At 38.2% G+C, this 12,630-nt stretch overlaps 1 protein-coding gene across 1 annotated transcript in view; it reads left to right on the top strand.

The window, feature by feature from the left end:
* Window positions 1-12,630, top strand: part of WDSUB1 (WD repeat, sterile alpha motif and U-box domain containing 1) — an 87,717-nt gene that overhangs the window by 18,254 nt on the left and 56,833 nt on the right. The window contains exon 5 of the mRNA XM_043487586.1: window positions 6,873-6,966. Within this exon, the coding sequence (XP_043343521.1) occupies window positions 6,873-6,966 (94 nt within the window). The remainder of the gene's footprint in view (window positions 1-6,872; window positions 6,967-12,630) is intronic.

Genomic DNA, 12,630 nt, shown 5'->3' with positions numbered 1-12,630 from the left:
TTGTGCCAGTACCACACTGTCTTGATGACTGTGGCTTGTAGTAGAAGTCTCGAAGTCAGGCAGGTTGATTCTCCAGTTCTCATTCTCTTCTCAGATTACTTTGGCTATTTCCGAGTTTTTTTGTATTTCCATACAAATTGTGAAATTATTTGTTCTAGTTCTGTGAAAAATACCATTGGTAGCTTGATAGGGATTGCATTGAATCTATAGATTGCTTTGGGTAGAATAGCCATTTTGACAATATTGATTCTTCAAATCCATGAACACGGTATGTTTCTCCATCTGTTTGTGTCCTCTTTGATTTCTTTCATCAGTGTTTTATAGTTTTCTATGTATAGGTCTTTTGTTTCTTTAGGTAGATATACTCCTAAGTATTTTATTCTTTTTGTTGCAATGGTGAATGGTATTGTTTTCTTAATTTCTCTTTCTGTTTTTTCATTGTTAGTATATAGGAATGCAAGGGATTTCTCTGTGTTAATTTTATATCCTGCAACTTTACTATATTCATTGATTAGCTCTAGTAATTTTCTGGTAGAGTCTTTAGGGTTTTCTATGTAGAGGATCATGTCATCTGCAAACAGTGAGAGTTTCACTTCTTCTTTTCCTATCTGGATTCCTTTTACTTCTTTTTCTGCTCTGATTGCTGTGGCCAAAATTTCCAACACTATGTTGAACAGTAGTGGTGAGAGTGGGCACCCTTGTCTTGTTCCAGATTTCAGGGGAAATGCTTTCAATTTTTCACCATTGAGGGTGATGCTTGCTGTGGGTTTGTCATATATAGCTTTTATTATGTTGAGGTATGTTCCTTCTATTCCTGCTTTTTGGAGAGTTTTAATCATAAATGAGTTTTGAATTTTGTCAAAGGCTTTCTCTGCATCTATTGAGATAATCATATGATTTTTATCTTTCAATTTGTTAATGTGGTGTATTACATTGATTGATTTGCGGATATTGAAGAATCCTTGCATTCCTGGGATAAAGCCCACTTGGTCGTGGTGTATGATTTTTTTATTATGTTGTTGGATTCTGTTTGCTAGAATTTTGTTAAGGATTTTTGCATCTATGTTCATCAGTGATATTGGCCTGTAGTTTTTTTTTTTTGTGGCATCTTTGTCAGGTTTTGGAATTAGGGTGATGGTGGCCTCATAGAATGAGTTTGGAAGTCTACCTTCTTCTGCAATTTTCTGGAAGAGTTTGAGTAGGGTAGGTGTTAGCTCTTCTCTAAATTTTTTGTAGAATTCAGCTGTGGAGCCATTGGTCTGGCTTTTGTTTGCTGGAAGATTTTTGAATTAACAGTTTCGATTTCCTTGCCGTGTGATGGGTCTGTTAAGATCTTCTATTTCTTCCTGGTTCAGTTTTGGAAAGTTATACTTTTCTAAGAATTTGGTCCATTTCATCCAGTTGTCGCATTTTGGCATAGAGCTGCTGGTGTTCTCTTATGATCTTTGTATTTCAGTGTTGTCTGTTGTGATCTCTCCCATTTTCATTTCTAATTTTGTTAATTTGGTTCTTCTCCCTTTTGTTTCTTAATGAGTCTTGCTAATGGTTTGTCAATTTTGTTTATTTTTTAAAAAAGCCAGCTTTTAGCTTTGTTGATTTTTGCTATGGTCTCTTTAGTTTCTTTTGCATTTATTTCTGCCCCAATTTTAAAGATTTCTTTCCTTCTACTAACCCTGGGGTTCTTCATTTCTTCCTTCTCTAGTTTCTTTAGGTATAGAGTTAGGTTATTTATCTGACTTTTTTCTTGTTTCTTGAGGTAAGCCTGTAATGCTATGAACCTTCCCCTTAGCACTGCTTTTAAGTTGTCCCATAAAGGTTTTGGGGTTGTTGTGTTTTCATTTTCATTCATTTCTATTACAATTTTTATTTCTTTTTTGATTTCTTCTATGATTTGTTGGTTATTCAGAAGCGTGTTATTTAGCCTCCATATGTTTGAAATTTTAACAATTTTTTTCCTGTAATTGAGATCTAATCTTACTGCACTGTGGTCAGAAAAGATGACTGGAATGATTTCAATTTTTTTGAATTTTCCAAGACCAGATTTATGGCCCAGGATGTGATCTATTCTGGAGAAGGTTCCGTGTGCACTTGAGAAAAAGGTGAAGTTGATTGTTTTGGGGTGAAATGTCCTATAGATATCAATCAGGTCTAGCTGGTCCATTGTGTCATTTAAAGTTTGTGTTTCCTTGTTAATTTTCTGTTTAGTTGATCTATCCATAGTTGTGAGTGGGGTATTAAAGTCTCCCACTATTATTGTGTTACTATTAATTTCCTCTTTCATACTCGTTAGTGTTTGCCGTACATATTGCGGTGCTCCTATGTTGGGTGCATATATATTTATAATTGTTATATCTTCTTCTTGGATTGATCCTTTGATCATTATGTAGTGTCCTTCTTTGTCTCTTTTCACAGCTTTTATTTGAAAGTCTATTTTATCTGATATGAGTATTGCGACTCCTGCTTTCTTTTGGTCTCCATTTGCATGAAATATTTTTTTCCAGCCCTTCACTTTTAGTCTGTATGTGTCTCTTGTTTTGAGGTGGGTCTCTTGTAGACAGCATATATGGGGGTCTTGTTTTTGTATCCATTCAGCCAATCTTTGTCTTTTGGTTGGGGCATTCAACCCATTTACATTTAAGGTAATTATTGATAGGTGTGGTCCCGTTGCCATTTACTTTGTTGTTTTGGGTTCACGTTTATACAACCTTTCTGCATTTCCTGTCTAGAGAAGATCCTTTAGCATTTGTTGAAGAGCTGGTTTGGTGGTGCTGAATTCTCTCAGCTTTTGCTTATCTGTAAAGCTTTTGAGTTCTCCTTCATATCTGAATGAGATCCTTGCTGGATACAGTAATCTAGGTTGTAGGTTATTCTCTTTCATTACTTTCAGGACGTCCTGCCATTCCCTTCTGGCCTGGAGGGTTTCTATTGATAGGTCAGCTGTTATCCTTATGGGAATCCCTTTGTGTGTTATTTGTTGTTTTTCCCTTGCTGCTTTTAATATTTGTTCTTTGTGTTTGATCTTTGTTAGTTTGATTAATATGTGTCTTGGGGTGTTTCGCCTTGGGTTTATCCTGTTTGGGACTCTCTGGGTTTCTTGGACTTGAGTGGCTATTTCCTTCCCCATTTTAGGGAAGTTTTCAGCTATTATCTCCTCGAGTATTTTCTCATGGCCTTTCTTTTTGTCTTCTTCTTCTGGGACTCCTATGATTTGAATGTTGGGGTGTTTCACATTGTCCCAGAGGTCCCTGAGGTTGTCCTCATTTCTTTTGGTTCTTTTTTCTTTTTCCTCTCTGTTTCATTTATTTCCACCATTTTATCTTCTACCTCACTTATCCTGTCTTCTGCCTCCGTTATTCTACTGTTGGTTCCCTCCAGAGTGTTTTTGATCTCATTCATTGCATTATTCATTTTTTAATTGAGTCTTTTTTATTTCTTCTAGGTCTTTATTAAACATTTCTTGTATCTTTTCAATTTTTGTTTCCTGGCTATTTATCTGTAACTCCATTTTGTTTTCAAGATTTTGGATCATTTTTATTATCATTATTCTAAATTCTTTTTCAGGTAGATTCCCTATCTCCTCCTCTTTTGTTTGACTTGGTGGGCATTTTTCATGTTCCTTTACCTGTTGGGTATTTCTTTGCTTTTCATCTTGTTTAGATTGCTGTGTCTGGAGTGGACTTTCTGTATTCTGGAGGTCTGTGGTTCCTTTTTATTGTGGAGGATTTACCCAGTGGGTGGGGTTAGACGATTGGCTTGTCAAGGTTTCCCGGTTAGGGAAGCTTGCGTCAGTGTACTGGTGCATGGAACTTGATTTCTTCTTTTTGGAGAGCAATGGAGTGCCCAGTAATAAGTTTTGAGATGGGTCTATGTGTCAGGTGTCACCTTGGGCAGCCTGTATGTTGACATTCGGGGCTATGTTCCTGTGTTGCTGGAGAATTTGCGTGGTATGTCTTGCTCTATAAGACTTAATTGGCTCTTGGGTGGTGGTTGTTTCAGTGTAGGTATGGAGGCTTTTGCGGTCCACTTATTCTAAAGTTCCATGTGTCAGGAGTTTTCTGGTGTTCTCAGGTTTTGGGCTTAAACGTTCTGCCTCTGGATTTCAGTTTTAATTTCTTCCTCCGTGTAGTCTCAGGAAACTTCTCCAAACTATAACCAGCACTGATAATAAAACTTCTAGGTTAATAGCGAAAAGATTCTCCCCCGTTAGGGACACCCAGAGAGGTTCACAGAGTTACATGAACAGGAGAAAAGGGAGGAGGGAGATAGAGATGAGTAGGAGGAGAAAAAGGGGGACTCAAGAGGAGAGAGACAGATCTACGCAGCTGTCTGTTCCCAGAGTGTTCTCCGTATCTCAGACACCTACAAGGATTCACAGAATTAGATTGTGAAGAGAAGGGGAAAGGAGGAAATAGAGGTGTTCTGAGGTAGAAAACAGAGAGTCAAGATTGGGAGAGAATAATCTTCGGTTTAAAGATAGGGCTTCTCTTTTTTTTTTTTTTTGGTAAGGTTATAGTGTAGTGAAAATGAAAATGAAGAGTAGTAGAGGAGTACTAGAGGACTTTAAAAGAAATAAGAGAAAAAGAAAAATAGAAAATAAAAGAGAAAACGGAAAGGAAAAAAAAGAAGAAAAAAGAAAAAAAAGAAAAAGAAAAAAAAGAAAAAAAAACAAAAAAAAAAGAAAGAAAAAAAAATTTTTTTCCCCCTAATTAAAAAAATTGTAAAAATCTATGAAAATGAAAGTTAAGGAGTAATGGGGGAGTAATAGGGAATTTTAAAGGAAAATAAAAGAGAAAAAATAAAAAAGAAAAAATATAAAAAGAAAAAAAAATTTTTTTTTTTTTCCTTACTTAGAAAAAAAAAAGTAAAAATATATCTAGGAGTTTCTCTGGAGCTGCTGCGGTCAGTGTGGGTTCGGCTCAGTTTCAGATAGCTCCTCGTTCCAGCTTACACTTCTCGATATCTACAGGGCCCTTCCGGTGAAGTCGGTGTTTTCTACAGGGATTTTAATCTGTTGCACCAGTCCCTTCTGAAGCGGTTCCCTTTGTTTATTTGGCTTCTGTTTGCCGGTCTCTTCAGAGCCTCATTTCCGCCCTGACACAGGCGGGCGGAGGTGGACTCTTATTCAGGTAGCTAGTTCCGTTGCGCTGCGGGGTGGGGCTGACGCTGCGGGGAGGGGCCGGCCCTGCGGGGGCGGGCTGGCGCTGCCGGGAGGGGCCGACGCTGCTCTCTCCGTCTGCGCTGCTCAGGCTCCCGGCCGTTCTATATGGAGCGCGCCCCGCGCTGCGCCAGGTTCCAGCCCTCGGGTGTTACACAAAAGCGCGGAAGGAAAAGCTGCGCCTGCTCTCTGTGCCTTCCCCGTCAGAGCGGTCCAGGCAGCGAGGGGCTTGATGGGCGCACTATCCCCAGGTGTGGCGCACTCACTCCCTTCCGCGTCCCCAGCCCCAGTCCCCGCCCGCGCCGGTCGGGTGCCTGCGCCCTGTGTCTCGCCGCGACCTTCCCCTCCCCCCTGCCTCCTGCCTCCAGCGGGGCTGGGTCGGTCCGCAGCCTGCGAGCTCTTCTCGGGACTTTCTCCGTCCCTTTGTTCTGCGAACGGCCGGCAGTGTGTTCCGGCCGGTTAATTTTCTCTCTGTCTTTTGGTCTCCCACAGTTCAAGTTGGCACCTCACAGAAGCTCCCTCCGATTGTCCTCAGGGCACTCAGGCCCGGACCCTAGCCCAAGCAAGGCCGCCTAAGACTCCCTTCCCGGGACGGGTCTCCGTCCTTAGCTCTTTTGTCTCACTTTTTATCTTTTATCTTTTGTCCTACCTCCTTTCGAAGACAATGGTCTGCTTTTCTGGGCGCCTGATGACCTCAGCTAGCGATCAGAAGTTGTTTTGTGAAGTTTGCTCTGCATTCAGTTATTCTTTTGATGAATTTGTAGGAGAGAAAGTGGTCTCCCTGTCCTACTCCTCCGCCATCTTGGCTCCTCCCCCCCATACTCTATTTTTAATAGAAATAAAATATATATTTAATAATAGAGTAACTAGGAGAACATACTCTATTTTTAATAGAAATAAAATATATATTTAATAATAAAGTGAGATAAACATATTTTTTATTGAAGCTTTTACCTGCACCGTGACATTTTTGTTTAGTTAAATGCTGTCTATCCAAGACCATTAACACTTCAAAGTTCTTATTACGTCTGAGAAAATTACAGATTTCACTTAATTCCTTGTATCCCCTGATCAACTTCTTAGTGATTATTTTTCTATATATTTTCTATTTTCTATCACTAAAATACATTGAATTCCCTTGGCTTATCTTTGAAAGAGTTGTGATATTCCTTTTCAGTAATTATAGAAGGTTTAAAAAGCATTTTTACTGCTACCATACTTTGTTGGGATTCTATAGGATATACTGGAGTTTTAAGATACATAAATTACTATTTTTAATTTATGAAGTGAGAAGGTATCTTAATCCAGATATTTAAAACTACAGGCATTTGATTCTTTTTAGGCATTTGGGCAATTGGTGTGTGGTGTGTGTGTGTGTGTAAGATAACCAAGATCGAAGTATAGTTTAAAATTTTGATTCATTTAAAATTTTATATATATTATAGAGTTTAGAATTTTTAAATTTAAAAATAATTTGATTTTAATCCCCTCTGTCTAGTGTTTGCTGACCCCACCATTTTCTTTACCCGTTACTGAACTTCTGAAACCACTTAATCACAGTGCATTCCAATACTTGAGTTGTGTGAGGATTTTTTTCCCCCATCTTTGTGTCCTTTAAACATTCCAAGATTTTATTGAACAAATAAAATAGTTTTTACTTAAAAATAAATTCTAAGCACAATCCGCTTGCTAACTTTTCTCACCTTGTTATTTGCAGGTTTTGAATTAAAATATAAAAGTACACTGACTGGACACTGTGCTCCTGTTCTGGCTTGTGCTTTTTCTCATGATGGGCAGATGCTAGTTTCAGGGTAAGCTGTTTAATTCCCTAAAACCATTTAGGTATGAAATACAATAGACTTACAGAAAAGTACATGAAATGTAAGAGAATAGCTTGATAAATCACTGTACTGCAAACTTGCAGCCGCTTACTCAGGTCAAGAAATAGAACAGTGCTGGTTTCCCTCGAATTCCTCCTCTTCCAAGTCTGCTTTCTGACGACAGTGCCTTAGGTCATGTGCCGCATTGCCTTTTCCTTTTAAATTGACCTAAAACCAATCACACTATGAATTATTTTGTGTCTGGCTTCCTTTACTCAATATTACGTTTGTTTTCCGATTGGTTGAGTGAGTCTGATGTGTATGGGATGTGAAGTGGTTGTGCTCGGGTGCTTCAGTCATGTCTAACTCTTTGTGATCCAATGGACAGCAGTCTGCCAGGCTCCTCTGTCCATGGGATTCTCCAGGTAAGAATACTGGAGTGGGTTGCCATTTCCTCCTCCAATGGTATGTGATAGGAGTCCAATTTCATTTCTTTCCATATGGATATCCAGTTGTCCCAGTACAAAGTGAAAAGATAATCTTTTCTTCACCATTTTAATATGCCACCTGTCAGAAATGAGTGATCATATATGGGTGGGTCTTTTTTGCAGCCTATTATTCTCTTCTGTTTATCCTTGCTCTAATATCATTCTGTTTTTCTGAGGCTTTATAACTTGGCTTTTTCTGACATTTGACATTTTCCTGTGAGTTTTAGAGTTAGCTTATCATACTATCTCTCCAGTTCCTCCCTCTACACAAAAAAACCTGTTTGGAGTTTGACTGGGATTGTATTGAGTCTGATGAATCTGGGGAGAATTGATGTCTTTTATGGTATTGATTCTCCACCCCATGAATGTGGCATATTTTTTTCACTTGTCTTTTGATTTCTCTCGATAATATCTCTCAGTAGAAGATAATTTATTTGTCGCCCTCTAGAGAGATCTTGGGGCTTCCCTGGTGGCTCAGAGGTTAAAGCATCTCCCTGCAATGCGGGAGACCCAGGTTCGATCACTGGGTCGGGAAGATCCCCTGGAGAAGGAAATGGCAACCCACTCCAATATTCTTGCCTGGAGAATCCCATGGACAGAGAAGCCTGGTAGGCTACAGTCCATGGGGTTGCAAAGAATCGGACACAACTGAGCGACTTCACTTTCACTTTCATAGAGATCTTCCTCATCTTTTGTTAGATTTAGTCCAGGCTCTTTTTTGTTGCTATTATAAAAGATGTGGCTAATATAGGGAAAAAATATATATGGAAAGACAATTGAGTTTTCTGTGAAGATTCTAATTTTGAATTTTTATATCTAAAATCATATCCTGTGTTAATGAGGTTTTTTGTCTCTTCCTTTTTGCTTCTTGCCTTCCCTTGTGGGTCAGCTGGTAAAGAATCCACCTGCAATGTGAGAGACCTGGGTTTGATCCCTGGGTTGGGAAGATCCCCTAGAGAAGGGAAAAGCTACCCACTCCAGTTTTCTGGCCTAGAGAATTCCATGGACCATATAGTCTCTGGGGTTGCAACGAATCGGACGCAACTGAATGACTTTGACGTCACTTCACTTTGCTGAACTGGCTAACACTGCCAGGATAATGAAAATAGTGATATAGCCAACCTTGTCTGACCTATTTTGCAGAGGGAAAGCTTTCATTAAGTGTGATCATTGTAGGTTTTAGGAGATAAGCTTTATTAACTCTTCTGTTTCTTCCAATTTGTAAGATTTTTTTTTCATTAATAGGTATTACAGTTCATCAAATGATTTTTCATGCATCTTTTGAGATCATATGATTTTTCTTTATCCTATTAGTGTCATAAATTATGCTGATTTTTATAAATCTGGTTTATACATGTTAAACCAGACTTGCTTTGTTGGAATAAATACAACTTAGGACATACTGTTTTTGTGTATTGCTATAGAGAAGTCAATTTTATTCTAACTGTAGCTTTTTGGATGTAATTCCTATTTTTTTCACTGGCTGCTCACACATTTTATCTTGCAGTTTTCTGCACATTTACTCTGTATCTAGATTTGGGTTTCTTTTTGCTTAGTTTGCTTAGAATTTAATGAACTTAAACTTGTAGACTATTTTATCACTTTGGAGAGAAATTCTTATTATCTCTTCCAATATTGCCTCTGTCCTTTTCTTTCTAATTCTGGGACTCTAAGTGCACATAATACCTTCTCACTGTAAACTTGTCTCTTGTTCTCTCTTCTGTATTTTTTTATTGTTGAGCTTTGTTCTGAATGGTTTCATCTTTACTGATTCACTCCTTAGTTTTGTCTAATGTGCTATTAAAGTGGTCCATTGAAGAATTCTTGATTTTTGGTTATTTTTTGATTCTGAATTTTTATTTGGTTATTTTTCAGGTATGCCATGTCAGTTATGATTTCTAGGTCTCTGTTGAAAATTCTAATCTTGGCTTTTATTTTTCAAAGCTTTAATTTGTGAAGCTGTTTGTTTAGTACACAGTAGCATTATTAAGATCTTTCCAGTTTGATCATACAGGCCATAGCATTCAAACCCTCATTCGTGTCTCTTCACAGCAGTTTTGGCTTCAGCCAAGATATTTAAGCTTCTAACCTGTACTTGAAGTGTTCTGGACCAAGCCTGATAGTTCTTTCCTCCATATGTTCCAATCCTTGACAAATAATCAGCCACCTAATTAGATACATTGCCATTATTTTACATGTGAAAAACTCGTGAAAATATTGATAGTTCATCATCAAAAAGTAGTTTTAAAAATTCTTCTTTAGCCTAGGATTGAAATTACTGCAAAGTTGGATTTCCTCTTACTGTTTTGGAAGCTACATTATGCATTCTGTCTTAAGAAGTTAATAACAAATTGGTTATGTGTGAAATTCAAGTGTTTATGACTTTCTTATATGCCCAGTTCTCCGCCAGTTGCAATGGAGCACATAAAAGGAAGTATAAGACAACGTTTGTGCCCTTAAAGTTGTTTTACTTCTCTATTCTGATTTTTGATGTTCATAGTGATAACACTGCAAGATCCTAATGTGCCCTTACCCTCTGAATTACAGAAGTGTCAAGTGATGATCCATAATGTTTCTGTGTTAAGTTCATTTTATAGCATTCCTGTTTCTTATTAACTTGTGTACATATATGAATCTTTTAAACATTTGTTTTTAATTTTTGGCTGTGCTTCATTGCTGCGTGTCGGCTTTATCTAATTTTGGCAAGTGGGAGCTGCTGTCTCGTTACGGTGCACGGGGCTTCTCATAGCAGTGGCTGCTCTTGTTTCAAAGCACAAGCTCTGGGATGTGAGGGCTTCGGTAGTTGCAGCATACAGGCTTAGTTGCTCCACAGCATGTGGGATCTTTCTGATCTCAAACCAGTGTCCCCTGCTTTGCAAGGTGGATTCTTAAGCACTGGACCACCAGCAAAGCCCTATATATGTGAATTTTAATTAACCCATTATATCAACCAGAATAATGTACCTTTCCCAAGTCATTCTGGGTAAGTGGAGTTTTCCATTAAGTGCTTTTGGAATGTGGTGCTATTCTAGGCCACATTCAAATATTATTCTGGATGTTTTTAGTTTATTTGGATAAATATATAAGCAGGTGAATGGGTTGAAAATGTAAATTAGTGAAGTATAAACATTTAATTTTTAGGAGAATTGAGAGATGTTTAAATCATACTTGATTAATGGATAGATAACCAGTTAGCTGGTCAGTGATAGATTTCATTTGTGACTAAAAGTAATTGGTAAGATAGAATGGATACATATGATAAAAGGGGGAGTCAGTGGGAAAAAGCGATTAGGATAAAAATACATGGGAATATAAGTGACTAGCAAGAAAAAAATAAATGAACAGAATAGGATTGTAGGACAGAAAGTGTACTAAGGAAGTTGTATAGGGTATAGATTTGGCATGACCATGTAAAAAGCAGTATAGAATTTGTATATACAGATATTAGAGACTTGTGAAACAGAAAAGACATTGCAAAAGGCAGGAAATTTTTGAGTAGATTAAAATGTATGATAAAGAGGAGTAAGGGAAAATGAAGCTGGAAAAATAGGTTGTAGAGATGATAGTGAAAGTCTCTCAGTCGTGTCCGACTCTTTGCAATCCCATGGACTATATAATCCATGGAATTCTTCAGGCCAGAATACTGGTGTGGGTAGCCTTTCCCTTCTTCAGGGGATCTTCCCAATCTAGAGATTGAACCCTGGTCTCCCGCATTGCAGGCAGATTCTTTACCAGCTCAGTCACCAGGGAAGAGACGATAGAGGATATCATCATAATTTCATGTGGTAGATTTAGGAGAACTATTGAAACTTTTAAAGCATGTCTAACACATATTTCTTGGCTGTGGAAAATGGGTGAAGTAAAGACATTGAATCATCATTTAGGACAGTAGTTCTCATTGCTTTTTGGTTTTAGGATTCCTTGACACTCTTTAAGTTATTGAGGGCTCCTCCAAAGAGCTTTTGCTCAATGTGTAAGGGTTACATATATTGCTATTTACAGAAAATAAAGCTAAGGAGATTCTAAAACATTTTTAATTTAAAAACAACAATAATAAACTCATTGCATATTAACAGATCATTTTCCTTAGGAGAAATAAAACCAAACATAGAAAAGTGTAAAAGTCATTCTTTTACATTTATGAATATCTCTTCAATATTGGATTAGTGGAAAGTACATAGATTCTCATATCTGTTCCACACATTTCATTAGCTCTCAGGGCTATGATGGAATCATATGTCATCGAGCAAAACGTGTAGGGACATTTTCTCTCCATCTTCCTCCACATCTCTCCTCTGTTAATTTTCCTCTAGCCCCTTAGCAGAATTTGTATTTTGTTTCCTGCTTACTTCTCTTGATCCAGTCAGATAAAATTAATATTTTATGAATTAGCTTCTATTCCAGCAGGAAGAGTCTGTCTTTGTAATCCAAATAGAGGCTGCCTCTTTACAAAAATTCTGTTCTAGTTGTTAGAATTCTTTGGAAATCAGTTTGAGAATGGCCATCATTGTTAAAAGTTGGGTTCAAAAATAGCACCCTTTTTCCTTCTTGAGTTGAAAACTGAGAGAGAAATACTGGGTAGACACACTTCCTGGTGGCTTCCCTGGTGGCTCAAATGGTAAAGTGTCTGCCTGCAGTGCAGGAGACCCGGGTTCAATTCCTGGGTTGGGAAGATCCCCTGGAGAAGGAAATGGCAACCTGCTCCAGTTCCCTTGCCTGGAAAATCCCATGGACAGAGGAGCCTAGTAGGCTGCTGTAGTCCAAGGGGTCGCGAGAGTTGGACACGATTGAGCGTGATTCACTTTCACTTTTTCTTCTTGAGTTGAAAACTAATAAGAGAGAAATACTGGGTAGATACACTAGATAACAGGACTGTAGAACTGCAGTCAACTTGCTTACCTGCTCTTGGGTGGCATGTACCACCTCAGACTTCCCCTGCAAGGGCAGATCAGAAAAAAAGAAAATCCAGGAGAGGCTGAGCCACATGGCCCAGTGTCTTCCCCAGACTTTACAGTCACATGTCATTCCTTTGCTGCTAAGCAAAGAAGGGAGAATACAGACCAGAAATCTTATTCCCGAAAGAGTGGGAAGTAAATGTTCCCCTCTTCTCATGCTTATTTATGTTTTTTTCTTTTATAAGTGTAGAGGACAGAGTTTTATTGTCAGA

Source organism: Cervus canadensis, chromosome 15, assembly GCF_019320065.1.
Source record: "Cervus canadensis isolate Bull #8, Minnesota chromosome 15, ASM1932006v1, whole genome shotgun sequence".
NCBI classification, from domain to species: Eukaryota; Metazoa; Chordata; class Mammalia; order Artiodactyla; family Cervidae; genus Cervus; species Cervus canadensis.
Note: the sequence above shows the minus strand (reverse complement) of the source record. Positions and strands in the feature narration are given on the sequence as shown.